Source organism: Psammomys obesus, unplaced genomic scaffold, assembly GCF_907164565.1.
Source record: "Psammomys obesus unplaced genomic scaffold, mPsaObe1.curated_primary_1811, whole genome shotgun sequence".
Lineage (NCBI taxonomy): Eukaryota > Metazoa > Chordata > Mammalia > Rodentia > Muridae > Psammomys > Psammomys obesus.
Window position 1 is genome coordinate 58,843,091 of NW_026585504.1, and position 13,291 is coordinate 58,856,381.

A 13,291-nucleotide genomic window follows, 5' to 3' on the forward strand; every position below is an offset into this window, starting at 1 on the left:
TAGACACTGGAAATCTGACACCAAGTCCTGTGTGTCCTGGGTCAAGGCCCTGGTTCCAGGTGTCATACCGTTAGAAATGATTATCACTGAGTCCTGGCAAAACACTGCCAATGATCGCACAAGCTGCGCTGCTGGCCAAGGGGAGATAGCGAGCAAGAAGCGCAACTCTTGTCTCCTTTAGCAAAAGTGGCTTCTCAACTGCCCAGGTCCCCTGGAAACTGTAACCCCCCGAGCTTCCCAGACAGACACCAGTGTTTGCCTGAGTACATGATATGTCACAGAAAAGCCAGGGTAGTCTAAAGCACAGCTTTTTAAAGACCACAGAGCCAGATGTGCTCCTAGCTGAGAAGAATGTGTGCTCGACTCCGGGAGATATAGCTTAACACCAGTGCTTGGTAACAAGGAACTCCAATGGTTTTACCAATGCCTGTATATCATCCTCATTCCTCATGGTAACTGAGGTCCCCATCTTTCAGCCCAAGCAGTTAAAGCTACTTTAATGTCATTTCTGTGTGCTGGGATTAAAGGTGCATACATATTTACTTTTCTACGGTGAGTGTGTACTACTTTAACATCAGAACTTCTGTTGCTACAGGCTAAGAGAATGGGAAATTCTAGAGAACTCTAAAAATGAATACAAAGAAAGCCCCTGATGTAAGCTGACTTCATTCGTTATACTGTGCAAGCTTCTTCAGTGATACTCATCCAAGAACCTAATCCCTCGGCCACCATTCCCCAGGCCTGCCAGATGTTTTCTTTTCTTGTCAGCTGGAAAGCCACAAATGCAGTGTATGCTGAAAGGAAACGGAGGCTCTGCCTGAACCGGTACTGACTGGAGGAGCACTGCCACACTGACCTTCACGACTGGTAAGCTCATTAAGGCTGAGTTTCCACTGGCTCAGGCTGCAGAGTTACACACAGCTGAGTGATGGAGAGGCTTCCTTAGGAAATGGGTCTGAAAAGTCCACACCTAGAAACTGATCTCTTTGTAGTTCCTAAAATTTGTCTTTGATGCAAATTTGGAGCAGTGAGATCATTACTACACAGAATTTAAAGTGTGGCTGACATCTTCAACCCTCTGTGTTCTCAGCTTCTCTAAGAATCCTAGAATGTGAGAGCTGGCTTGGGATCTACCTACACAGTGTTTTTATCCATATCCTAAATTCTGATTTCCAGGTAACGCACAGTAAAGTGGCATTCATTTTTCCAGCAGGTCAGGTGTGCTCACCCTGGCAGTACAGGGAAACAGAAAGGGAAAGGCTCCTGACAGCAAGCCTTGCCCTAAGTTATTTACAGTTGCAACCACTAGATGGAGCCAAGAGTTTGAAGGAAAGTAGTGAATTTCATTGACTTAGGAATTGGCAATGTGAATAAAATTAAAGGAAGAGGAGGAGGTATTTTCAGTTAAACAGCTTTGTGGGGTAGACTTCCAGTCGGACGGAAAATGTAGCTACCTTCTTTATGGAGTTAAAGTCAAATCCGGGTAGAAGGTTTTACCCAAGAGAAGGACACACTCAGCTGTACCCAGGGCTGACTAGGATGGCTGGGGCATTCCAGTTACAGGCGGGCAGCCCTCAGAGCTCAGTAGTCAGCAAGCACTTCTGCTTCAAGGCTGAGTCTTCAACCAAGGGAGGGGCAGAGCTGCAGGGAAGAGAGAAGCTTAGTCAGTGACGACGCATGTCTCCAGTGCCCATGTGGAGATGCTGAGAAGAGAGCGATGCAGGGCCATCACACAAGCAATGAGATATTCTGCAGGACACGTTTTTCGACATAGTCGATACTCCTGGTTCCCTGGCTACAACACGCATTTAATCCTTTCTTCATGAGACAAGCTTATGAATAGTAGGACAGTACTGTACTAAGCATAATAGCAGACCTTCTGCTTCTCCTTGAACCTGATTTTGCTTATCCTCTATGGTGAGGAGACTTCAGGATGGCCACAAAAGACTCATTTCAGCCATGCTCACACGCTTATCTAGTAAAAGCTACATCAGGGTCCTCACCTTGGGAATGTTGTCATGTCCCCCACCCCGCCCCGCACACTGTCACATGTATCACCATTCATCACTAAGAGATCAGGTACAATCGCAGGAATAAAGCAGGAGAGGATGAGTAAGAAACTGATTTTAAAACAAACACAGAGATTTAAAGATAAGTCTACTGTATTTTTATCTAGCAAAGACTTCACAAAGAAATCCTAATAATTTTATGGAAAATTACCAATAGCAAGAAAAAAAAACATGTTAAACAGTATTTATAGAAAAGACTTTCAGTCAGGCTGAATTAAGACCTTAAAGAACACTATTGTTTTAAATATAATCAACCTAATTTTTCTCAGGTGCTCTCCAAACTGCAACTGAGAAGTAATATCCTCACCTGGTCACAGCATCTACCAAGAATGGTGCTGGGGGGGAAATCAGTGAGAATCCAACTTTGTCACCACATTCTTCTATCCCTGCCAAGGCTGTTCCATGTCCTGTGAGCCCATTGGAGATGGCAGTACTGTGCTGTGGGAGAAGCACAACATGTCTTCACTAAGAGGTGACAACTTGCCCCATCAGCAGCTTCACATCAACTTCACTGACTGGGGAAGCTGTTTCCCTGCATGGGTGTGTTGCCTGCATGTATGTTTGTGTGACACCTGTGTGCCTGGTGCCTGCCTGTGGAGTCCAGAAAAGGGAGTCATATCCCCTGGGACTGGAAATCAAACTGAAGCCCTCTACAATAAAAGTAAGTGCTATTAATCACTGAGTCAGCTTTTCAGTCCCTTTCACCTCAGCTTTTCACTTTTATTCTGTCTGAATCATTTAACATTTATAGAAAAGTTAAGTCACAAATCTGAGGTCATTAGCGTAATACAGCCTTGATAATGGCCCCGATATTTGTAGGAAAAACAAGAATTTGAGAATCCTTTAGTATTCTGAAACTGTAACCCCCCCCCCCCATAAATATGAACTTACTGGAATAATCCACCGGGGTGTGATCATGGATGATGAAGACACCTAAAAAACACATTTCACAGCCACTTACTTTTAGGGAAGACTGACTTATTTTCATAATTACATGCATGATGTTTTTCTATCGTAGAATGCACTTTAGGGAATGCAATTCTCAATGAGCCTCTTGAGCTAACATTAACTTTCAACCTAGGCTTTCACTACACTCACACTACTCAACAGATTGTCAGGACTTTGAGAATCTTCTTAACAGAAAAAACTTTAACTCAAGAATGCTACTGCCACCGTTAGTTCATTTGTTATTCTCTCCCCCGACCCCCACCCTTCTCTCTCTTTTTCCTGAGACGGTTTTTCTGAGTAGCCCTGGCTGTCCTGAAACTGGCTCAGCAGACCGGGCTAGACTTGAACTCAAAAGATGCTCCTGCCTCTGCTGCGATTAAAGGCATGTTCCACCACTGCCTGGCTCATTTACTATTTTTAAAATCTTTTAAAATTTATTTGTGTCTGTGAGTGTGCACACACACAGCATAGAAGCTGCAGGCCAACACTAGGGCATTAGAAGGATTTATTATCTCTACTCTTGCTGACTTCCAGGCGCTGGAGTTAAGTTATCATAGGGACACTTGAACGTGGCTCGACTGTAAATGAATGGAGCATTAAGATGGCACTGGATACAGAAGGCCCAGAGATCAGTAGCCTCTGATCTACTGATCTACTGACCCTAACAGATTCAACCCAGTTTTTTACCCTGAGGACCAGAGATCCAGGTCTAGAGCTGTTCACCAACAGATGGTGATATCTGGCAAGATCTTAGTCTGATTTTACAGATATTATAAAGCAAAGATATTAGCAGAATAATCAGGAATATACAAGGAGGAGGAGGAGGAGGAGGAGGAGGAGGAGGATCCTTTAAATTTGGTTACATCTTGGTTGGCTATGGTTGCTGACCTAGCGTGCCAGTCACTATCATAGAGACCTGTAAAGCATGGCCCGTTGTTTGCTTTATGTTATCGATTATTTTAATTTTGGTTATATTTTCACAAAGGGTGCTTGAGACCATGCAGGTGGCCAAAATTAATCACATTAAAACAAACAAACAAACAAAACAAACAAACAAACAAAAACCTGTTAAGGGCAGTTGAGGGTCTGGTCCTGAGAGGTCACCAGGTTTGGGGCTCCTTTGGCTAGTTGTTGTGCCATTTATCTGAGGTAAGTCAAAGGCCTTTCTTGACCAGAGCTTTGCTTAGAAGCTTAGAAAATGGATAGTGTCTGGAGTCACCCACTGGGGTAGATAACCTCAGGTTGATATCTAAATTACAGCTCTGGAAGGAACTATGAAAAAAGAGGACCAAACAAAACAGGCAAACACTACCCCTGGTGCCTTACAGAAGAAGAAACCTAAATTAGTATCAATACTGAGGGCGATAACCACTTTAACTTACATAATTGAAACACTGAGACAAACTCATTAAACTGGACAAAATTAGGAAGTCAGACAAGGAGATAGATAGTTTATGGGGCAAAGCCACTTTCGGGTAAGCCTGATCACCTGAGCTGGATGTGTGGGACACACGTGATCCACAGAAAGAATAACTCCTGCAAGTTGTTCTCTGACCCCACATGCAAAGAAGAGAGTTGCACAGTTCAGGAGTGGTGAGACTCACACCTGTAATCTCCACAGCAGGCAGTAATCATAAGTTACTTCAGGCTAGCTTATGCTACGGGGAAACACTGAACTCAGTACACACACCCTCCCTAGAAACGCCTAAGAGTAGGAGCTGTAATGCAGACAAAACAAAATAAGAACCTTACCCAAGGCCAGCATGCCACTGCTAACCCAAGCCACAGCCCTCTATTTTGGTGTTATTTTTGTGCGTGTCCAAGTGACTTTCTGTGCACCACATGTGTGCAGAAGCCCATAAAGTCTAGACAAGAGTGACAGATCCACCTGCCTCTGTCTGGGTCACTGTTTTGGTTTTGTAAGGCTCCCCACCCATTAAGAGAAAGAGCAAGCATGCTGTAAGTTCTCAGTTATAGTCTCAGGGACTCTGTTTCTTTGGGCTTCAGGTTATTTTGGCACTAATTTTAGAGACTATGTGTATTTCAAGATTCATTATGGTTCAAGATCAGATTTGGGATTACTTGTCCTTCAGTAATGTCTGTTTACTGACCTAAGCTGGTAGTCTGTATCACTACGTATCACCTATCACCTGGGAACATGCAAATTTTGGGGTCTTTCCAGGATATACACATTTGAAACTCGGAGGTGAGGCCAACAGTCTGTTTAGTACACATTCTGAGGTAATTCTGATATGTTAGTTCATTAATGCTTTACACTGCACCCTATACCACACATAGTACCACCTGCACCCTGAATCCTCAGAGAGGGCCCTGATTCTTGTCCGACAGTCACTCAATTTGTTTTGTGTCTCTCTAACCAGCTGAGGAAATGAACTGTGCACCTTATTTGCATTATGGTGGTAGTACTGAGTACTACTACCTTCCAGGTTAAACAGGGCTGAGATTTTCAATACTAATCATTAATTATGCTCCCACCATTCTGTAAAGAAAAATAACATGTCCTTCTATAGCTTTTGTCATAGCTCTGGCTGGGCTGTTTTGTGGATCAGGTTGGCCTTGGACTTACAGCAATCTTCCTGAATACTGGGAATACAGACATAAGCCACCAAGCCCAGATTATTGTCTTAACATTTTATAAAAAAATTATATATTTATTTTATGTCTACGAATGTTTTATCTATGTGTATGTAAGTATGTTACGGTGTTCAATGAATGCAGAGACCAGACGAGGGCAATGGATCCTCTGGAACTGGTGTTAAATGGTGTTGTGAGCCACTACATGGGTGCCAGGAAGGTCCTGTAGGTCCTCTGCAGGAGCAGCAAGAGCTCTTAACCACAGAGCTCCTTGTTTTAGCTCTTCACACTGGTACAGGCCCTAGGTTTTCCCTCATGTTATTCAATATGGTGTAGAATTACGAATGGTTTATAGTGATGTGATTTCCATAGAGTACAGAAGACGATGCTAAAGAAGCGAATACAGGCTTTCTGTGTTGGGGGGGGGGGCACAGGCACAGGTGGAGGCTGTAGGCGTCAGTCTATTTGCTGGAGGCAGGGTTCTGGAGGCAGGGTTCTGGTGCTCCAGGGTGGACACCTGGCTACTGGTCTGAGCACTTCTGCAAATTCTATTTCTGCCTCACTTTATGTGTATTGCTGTGTCCAGCTTTATGTGAGTTTTGGGGACCCAAACTCAGGTCCTCTTGATTGTGCAGCAAGTACTTTATCCACTGAGCCACCTTCCCAGTCCTAAAAACTTGTATTAAAGAAAAACTTTTACTAAATTATTAAATAAGAAAAAATTGGAACCTAGCAGGAACATTTTCAAAACAAATCTCTTTTGACTTTGCTGTTGTGAGATATATTTACCTGGGGTGTGGCTGTGTGCTCCATCAGATTCTCAGTTAGAGAAAGAAGTAAGGCATCGAGTTCATCCGTAGCCTCCTGCAGAAGACAAGGCACCAAAGAACACATGAACAATCACCACTGCACCAAGCTCTTTCATATTTCTGCATTTCTAATAGTGTCCTACCTAGCTAGTATTGTTCCTTTAAGCAAAAATGGATTTTTAGAAATGAGCTATCAAAAAGTCCATTTCAAGGAGGATCTATACGATAAAAAGAAGTACTCTGTAAATATCTATGTAGCTATTCCATTTAGACACACAAAACCTGACAGAGTCAAGACAGCAGCTGGCAGGTTTGGATAGGACAGCCATGGTGCCCCAGCTGAAGTTTTCTAAGAGGGAAAGGACGTCCAGGTGGTGGTGACACATGGAGGAACAGAAAGCTAATGCCCATTCAGCAGTAGAATGCGATCATGTAAAGAAGGAAGTTTGCACTTGGTATAATGTTCTTTTGAAAGGTATACACCTTACCCTTGTTCATTCAAATGCTGATTTCTCACGCTCCCCCCCCCCCCCCCGCCCGTTTCAATCCGGATATTGCATTGTGATACTTATTCTAAGCATCACCTGTCTCAACTTTGTGTAAACATCCAAAATAAAACAAATAGCCACAAAGTTGAGCAATAGAGAAGAAGGAGTAGGCGGGAGAGGGGAGGGGCCAGAGGACAGGAAAGAGGGAAGGAGCCAGAGGGCAGGAAAAGAGTGGGAGGCAGAAGGTAGGGGGCAGAGCTAGGAGAACAGAAGCAGGAGAAAAGAGATCTTGGACTGATGTGGAGAGATGGACTGGACCTAATATATCACTAAAAGCAAGTATAATGTGGGAAATCATAGTTAGGAAACTGAGGGCTTGGAGGTTTAGGATGGAGTAACTATTGTCCAACATTGTGTTCTAGGTTAATTAAATAAGTCCCAGTCTCTGTGTGGTGATTTGGTTATACAACTCTTTAGGATTAACAGCAGCATTACCAGAAGATATATCAATAGTATATATTAATCGTTACCTACAACAAGAGAGCTCGAGGAAAACATACTTTGTGTTATGCAGCATCTACTAAAAAAACTGATGTTTAGCAAAGTGCTGTTTGTTCAATTCTAGATGAAGCTGTGGGCTATAATTGCACCATCTTTGCATAAACAAAACAATTATTTTTCAGTCTGATGAAGTTTAAATATGTGTTTGGTTTTAATACTTAAAAATATTTTTTTAAACACATGGTCAAACTAGAGAGTCCAGCTCACTGTGGGTGATGCCCCCCCTGGGCTGGTAGTCGGGTTCTGTAAGAAACAAGCCTGAGCAAGCCATAAGGAGCAACCCAGTAAGCATCATTCCTTCAGTTCCTACCCTGACTTAACTCTGCGATGGACTACGATGTGGAAATGTAAGCTCAATCCCTCCCAAGTTGCTTCTGGTTATGATGTTTTATCACTGTACTATGAACTCAAACTAAGATTAAACCCTAACTAAAATATAATATATATAATAGTAGGATTAAGGGTGATTTACAGTTTTCCTTTTGTGAGGTATCTGGTAAATTTCTACAGCAATTTATATTATGCAATAAAAAAACTGCATGTGTTAAATTGAAAAGAGCCTGGGTTTCTGTGATTTCTGAACTGGTTAGGGTATAGGAAATGTATATGCATGGGCAGAAGCTGGAATGAGATGGTTATATTATAATACATCAGTGAGAAGTGCCCAGTCCTGCACTTACTTACTTAGTGCTTATTACTTGTCATGTATCATTTGAGGCGGCAGAAATACAGGACTGAAGAAAAAAAAAAAGATCATCCAAGAATGTTGGCATACTACTGTAAGTGTAGCCTAGGGAAAGTGAGGCAGAGGGACTAAGCATCAAGGCCAGCCTGGGCTACACAGCAAGGTTGTGACTCAACAAAATTGGTTTACTCACACAACTTATGTTTTCGTAGGAAAACTGGACTATAAATGTCAGTAAAATCATAGACATGCTGGACATACACAGCCTTAACTCCTTCGTCTAATAAGCACTTTAAACCTGTCTGTCTGCATATAACAATGTGCCTTAGAGAAAAACAAGTGAGAGCACAGCCAGCACCCAGACTATCCCAGACTAAAGCAGACATAGCAGCATAGAAACTGGGGAGCAGATTCTAGCTGCTCTTGGTAAGCACCGTCTTCCCTAGAAGTGAGGCTCAGCTCTTCCTTCCACCTCAAATCCAACGCCAGACGTCCCTGGTCACATTACAGTTCAGTTCGATGCTGTCTTCAATACTGTCTTCTTACCTTTAGTACAGATCCACTGTCAGCAGCTGTCGCATGCACCATCGTGAGGGGATCTTCGCAGAGGGCCACGTTATTTCCATTTAATGCAGTACTGGAAGGAAAAAAAAACAAGACCATGCAGACTTGCAGAGAGGTGGCATTGCTGGAGAAACCTCCAGAAAGAAAGGGCAGCTGGAGGGGAACACTCAACTTTGATATCCAAGTCAGATGCCTTTGCTACTGGGTAAAACAGGACATTGCCTTGCTTCCTTCCCAAAGCCATACTTAAATGATAGAAAAGATTTCTCTTTAGGGAAAAAAAAAAAAAAGTCATAGGACCTAAAAATGAAGGGTTGCCCGTATAGTTAAAACCCTTCAGAAAATTCAAAATGATTCACTTTAGAAAAGAATAGTTACAGCTTCAAATCCAAAGGAGATGAGCCGTGAGGAAGATAATTTTTTTGTTTTTTGAGACAGGGTCTTCCTATTCGCTCTGGCTTTCTGTAACTCACTATGTAGACCAACTGGTCTTGAACTCACAGAGATTCACCTGTATCTGCCTCCTAAGTGTTAGTACTAAAGATGTGAGACTACCATGTCTAATTCTGCTGGCTTTTTTTTTTTTTTTTTAATCTGTGATGCACTATATGAATGAGAAAGTTCAGTGGATCACAAATTTGATACATAGCCAAGATAGAAGAGAAGAATAAAGACATAGAAGGAAGCATGGCGGGGCATAGGCAAGTAGAAGCGACACTGAGGACGTTCCAGATTCTGCAATAGATGAGAGGATGCTGAGCTCCTGGGGCTTTCAGACCTGGCATATGATGGGTCTTTATCTCCTGATAAGAACAAGACTTTTCTATACGTGGCTTCAGCGCCAGGAAAGAAAAGGGAGGTCTACAGCTTACTACCCATCAAGTCATCAGCACAGGCTGGAATCCAATCTGCACTATTACCGGAGAGTGTGGGAACATCAGCATCTGCACACGTTTCTCACAAGACCAAGAAAAAACAAAGGATAAAGCCTAGATTGCAAAACATGAAAATGAGTGGAATTTTGGGTTTCCTCCTGAGAGCAGACTAGAATTCAGAGTCCTGAGCATGCAAGTCAGCATGCACCACTAACCTGCAGCCCCAGCCCTGACAACCTTCTTCTTTTTTTTTTTTTTTAAGCAAAGATTTATTTATTATTTATACAGTATTCTACCAGAAGGCCAGAAGAGGGCCTCAGATCTCACTATAGGTGGTTGTGAGCCACCATATGGTTGCTGGGAATTGAACTCAGGACCTTTGGAAGAACAACCAGTGCTCTTAACCTCTGAGCCATTTCTCCAGTCCCTGGCCCCCAACCTGACAACCTTCTAAATGCTGCAAAATATGTCCCAACACAAAGCCAACTATAAAGAACATTTTCTCTATTAAAAAAACACCTTATTGCATTGGTGTATGTATATATATATATATATATATATATATATATATATATATATATACATACACACACATACATACACACATACAATTTTTTTACGTGTGTGTATCTGTGTGAGCACTATTGTATAAGGCATGTCTTACTATATAAGACAAACAGTGGGAGTCAATTCTCTCCTCCTACCAGGTGGGTCCATGGATTAAACTCAGCTTGTCAGGCTTGGCAACAGCACTTCCTCACTGAGTCACTTCCCTGGCTCCTAAAGACTTACTCATCCTTATTTTATGTGTATTACTATCTTTGCCTGCATATGTATATGTACATCATATATGTGCCTGGTGCCCACACAGGCCAGAAAAGGGTGCTGGATCTCTTGAAACTACAGTTACAGATGGTTGTGGGCTGCCTTGTGGGTACTGGGAATGAACCCAGGCTCTCTGAAAAACAAAAAAACAAAGACAAACAAAAAAACCCAAAACAAAACAGAGTGCTCTTAACTGATGAGCCAGCTCTCTAGCCCCATTTTCCTCAGTTTTTTCTTTTTTTCTTTTTTTTTTTTTTAGGTCTTGGCTTCAGTCATATGAAGTATCTGTCAAATCATTAGCTGAGTTCTAAACTAGGGCAGCATGCATCAGAGACCACAGATAACAAAGACATCTCAAAATGTTACTTTGAATAGTTATGAACTATTCTATAACCACACAGCAGGCAGAGCCAAGACAGCTTGAGAGAGAAGAATCAGCTTTGACAAGTACATCAACAAGATCAATATGTCCACTTTTCAAATGAAATATGACAGCCTGTGGCTCATTCACAAGCGGAAATAATGCAGCAGAAGCTCAGAAAACACAACTGCAGTGGGCCAACAGCTCAACAAACAAGAAAACTAAAAGGAAATAGATAAATTTCTGGATATATAAGACCTACCAAAGTTAAATCAAAATCAGAGAAGCAACTTAAACCCATAACCCTTAGTGAAATAGAACAGTCTCTCAACCTAAAAAACAAAAACAAAGTCCAAGGCCAGTTGGATTCAGTACAGAATTCTACTTGAAAGAAGACTTAATACCAATATTCCTCAAATTATCTTACAAAACAGAAACTGAAGAAACATTTCCAAATTCATTTATAAGGCTAAAGTTCCCTGATATTTAAACCACACAAAGAACCAAGAGCAAAAATTTAAAAAAGAAGAAAATTACAGACAAATATCCCTTATGAACATAGATGCAAAGAATCTCAACAAAATACTTGCAAACTGAATATACGAACACAACAGGGAGGAAGGATGAGACTGGGAGGAGATGAGGGAGGGCTACAGCGGGGATACAAAGTGAATAAACTGGAATAAATAATAAAGAAAAAAAGAACAAGATTATTTGCCATGGCCAAGTACACCTCATCCCAAAGATACAGGGATGGTTCAACGAATGTGAGTTGATAACTATAACCTACCACGTAAGAGACTGAAAGACTAATCATCTCACATAATCATCTCACTAGATGCAGAAAGACCTTTGACAAAATCTAACGCCCCTCATGATAAAAGTCCTAGAGACCAGGGATACAAAGAACATATCTCAACATGATAAAGGAGATAATACTGCAAGCCCCTACCCAACATAAATGAAGAGAAACTCAAAGCATTTCCACTAAAATCAGGAACAAAACAAGATTATTCACTCTCTCCATACCTACTCAATTTAGTACTTGATTTCTTAGGTAGAGCAATAAGACAACTAAAGGAGATCAGGGGATGCAAAAAGGAAAAGAAGTCAAAGTATCTTTGAAGATGAAGATGATATGACAGTATACATAAATGACCCTAAAAACTCCACCTAGAAACTTCTTCAGCTGATACACACTATCAGCAAAATAGCTGGATAGAAATTTAACACACAATAATCAGTAACCTTCCTATATTCAAATGAAAGACAGAGAAAGAAAACAGGGAAACAATACTTTTTACAATAGCCTCAATCTTGGGATAACTCTAACCAATCAAGTTAAAGACTTGTACTGTATAATAAAGCCTTTAAGACACCGGAAAAATTGATAAAAAAACAAAACAAAACTGATAAAACAGAGACAGCAGGGAAAGGACCAGTTCATTGGATACAGTTAGGAACAATCAAACAGAGGCAAGAACGAGGAATAAACAAATGCCCAACAACACAGACAACTGGCAACATACTAAGAAAAGTGGCAGAAGAGAAGGAGGGGACAGCAGAGATATTTGCTCAGTCAATGGCAGAGTCTTTGGCGTCAGTTTACTGGTATAACAAGATGAAACTGAGATTAACTATGAAACTCAAGAGTAGTACATACTAATTAAACATGATTTTTTTTTTTTTTTTTTTTGCTCTATAGTTTGAATCAATTAAAGAAAAATGAGAATGTGGAAGGACTGAGAATATCTTCAAACGATCTAAATCTAGACACCAGCTGGCTTTCTGATGGACAGCAAAGGGTGAATTCAAGCTGTCTTTCAGATAGATATAATGAACCCGTTGATGGTGTACAGAGAAGAGGTAGCCAGGAAAAAAAAATCAACTTAATTCAGTTTATCCAGGATTGTACCTGTTTGTGGCAGTATCCTGAGCGCTGGCATTTTTATGAGTTAATAAACTATCTTCTCTTGTAACCTAAGAAAATAAAATGTTAAAAAACACTGAATCTTTGAAAGGATACTCAAGTAACAAGTTTATCTTTTTTTCCCTGTAAAACTAGAAAACATCAACTTGCTTTCGCTCAAATAAGAGATAAATATATCTTACCAATAGCATATCTAGTACAGTTCCTTTTTAAAAATAATTTATTTAATTTTATGTGCATTAGTGTGAAGGTGTCAGATCCCTTGGAACTGGAGTTACAGACAGTTGTGAGCTGCCATGTGGGTGCCGAGAATTGAACTCGGGTCTTTTGGAAGAGCAGACAGTGCTCTGAACCACTGAGCCATCTCTCCAGCCACCTCTAGTACGGTCCTATCCAACAGCCAGATCGATAATCTAAGACTCAAGTTCAGAGTATTGAATGTACATGGTACATCTTCTTACCACACAGCTACAGTGTTACCCAATACAAACAAAATTCACAAAGATTCAAAGACAGCATTTTTCAATTTACACAATTAAAAAAGAACATGGCTGGCTCTATGTCTGGATCCTATTTCTTAA

The 13,291-nt window shown here is 41.2% G+C and overlaps 1 protein-coding gene across 1 annotated transcript in view; it reads right to left on the minus strand.

Moving 5' to 3' along the window:
• Nucleotides 1-219: 219 nt before the first annotated feature.
• The window catches only part of Epb41l5 (erythrocyte membrane protein band 4.1 like 5), a 92,141-nt gene continuing 79,069 nt past the window's right edge, over nt 220-13,291 (minus strand). Inside the window, exons 19-24 of the mRNA XM_055601645.1 lie at nt 12,696-12,760; nt 8,702-8,792; nt 6,402-6,476; nt 2,961-3,002; nt 2,377-2,507; nt 220-1,641 (exon numbers count right to left, since the gene is read on the minus strand). Coding sequence (XP_055457620.1) covers nt 1,575-1,641; nt 2,377-2,507; nt 2,961-3,002; nt 6,402-6,476; nt 8,702-8,792; nt 12,696-12,760 — 471 coding nt within the window. The 3' untranslated portion in view covers nt 220-1,574. The remainder of the gene's footprint in view (nt 1,642-2,376; nt 2,508-2,960; nt 3,003-6,401; nt 6,477-8,701; nt 8,793-12,695; nt 12,761-13,291) is intronic.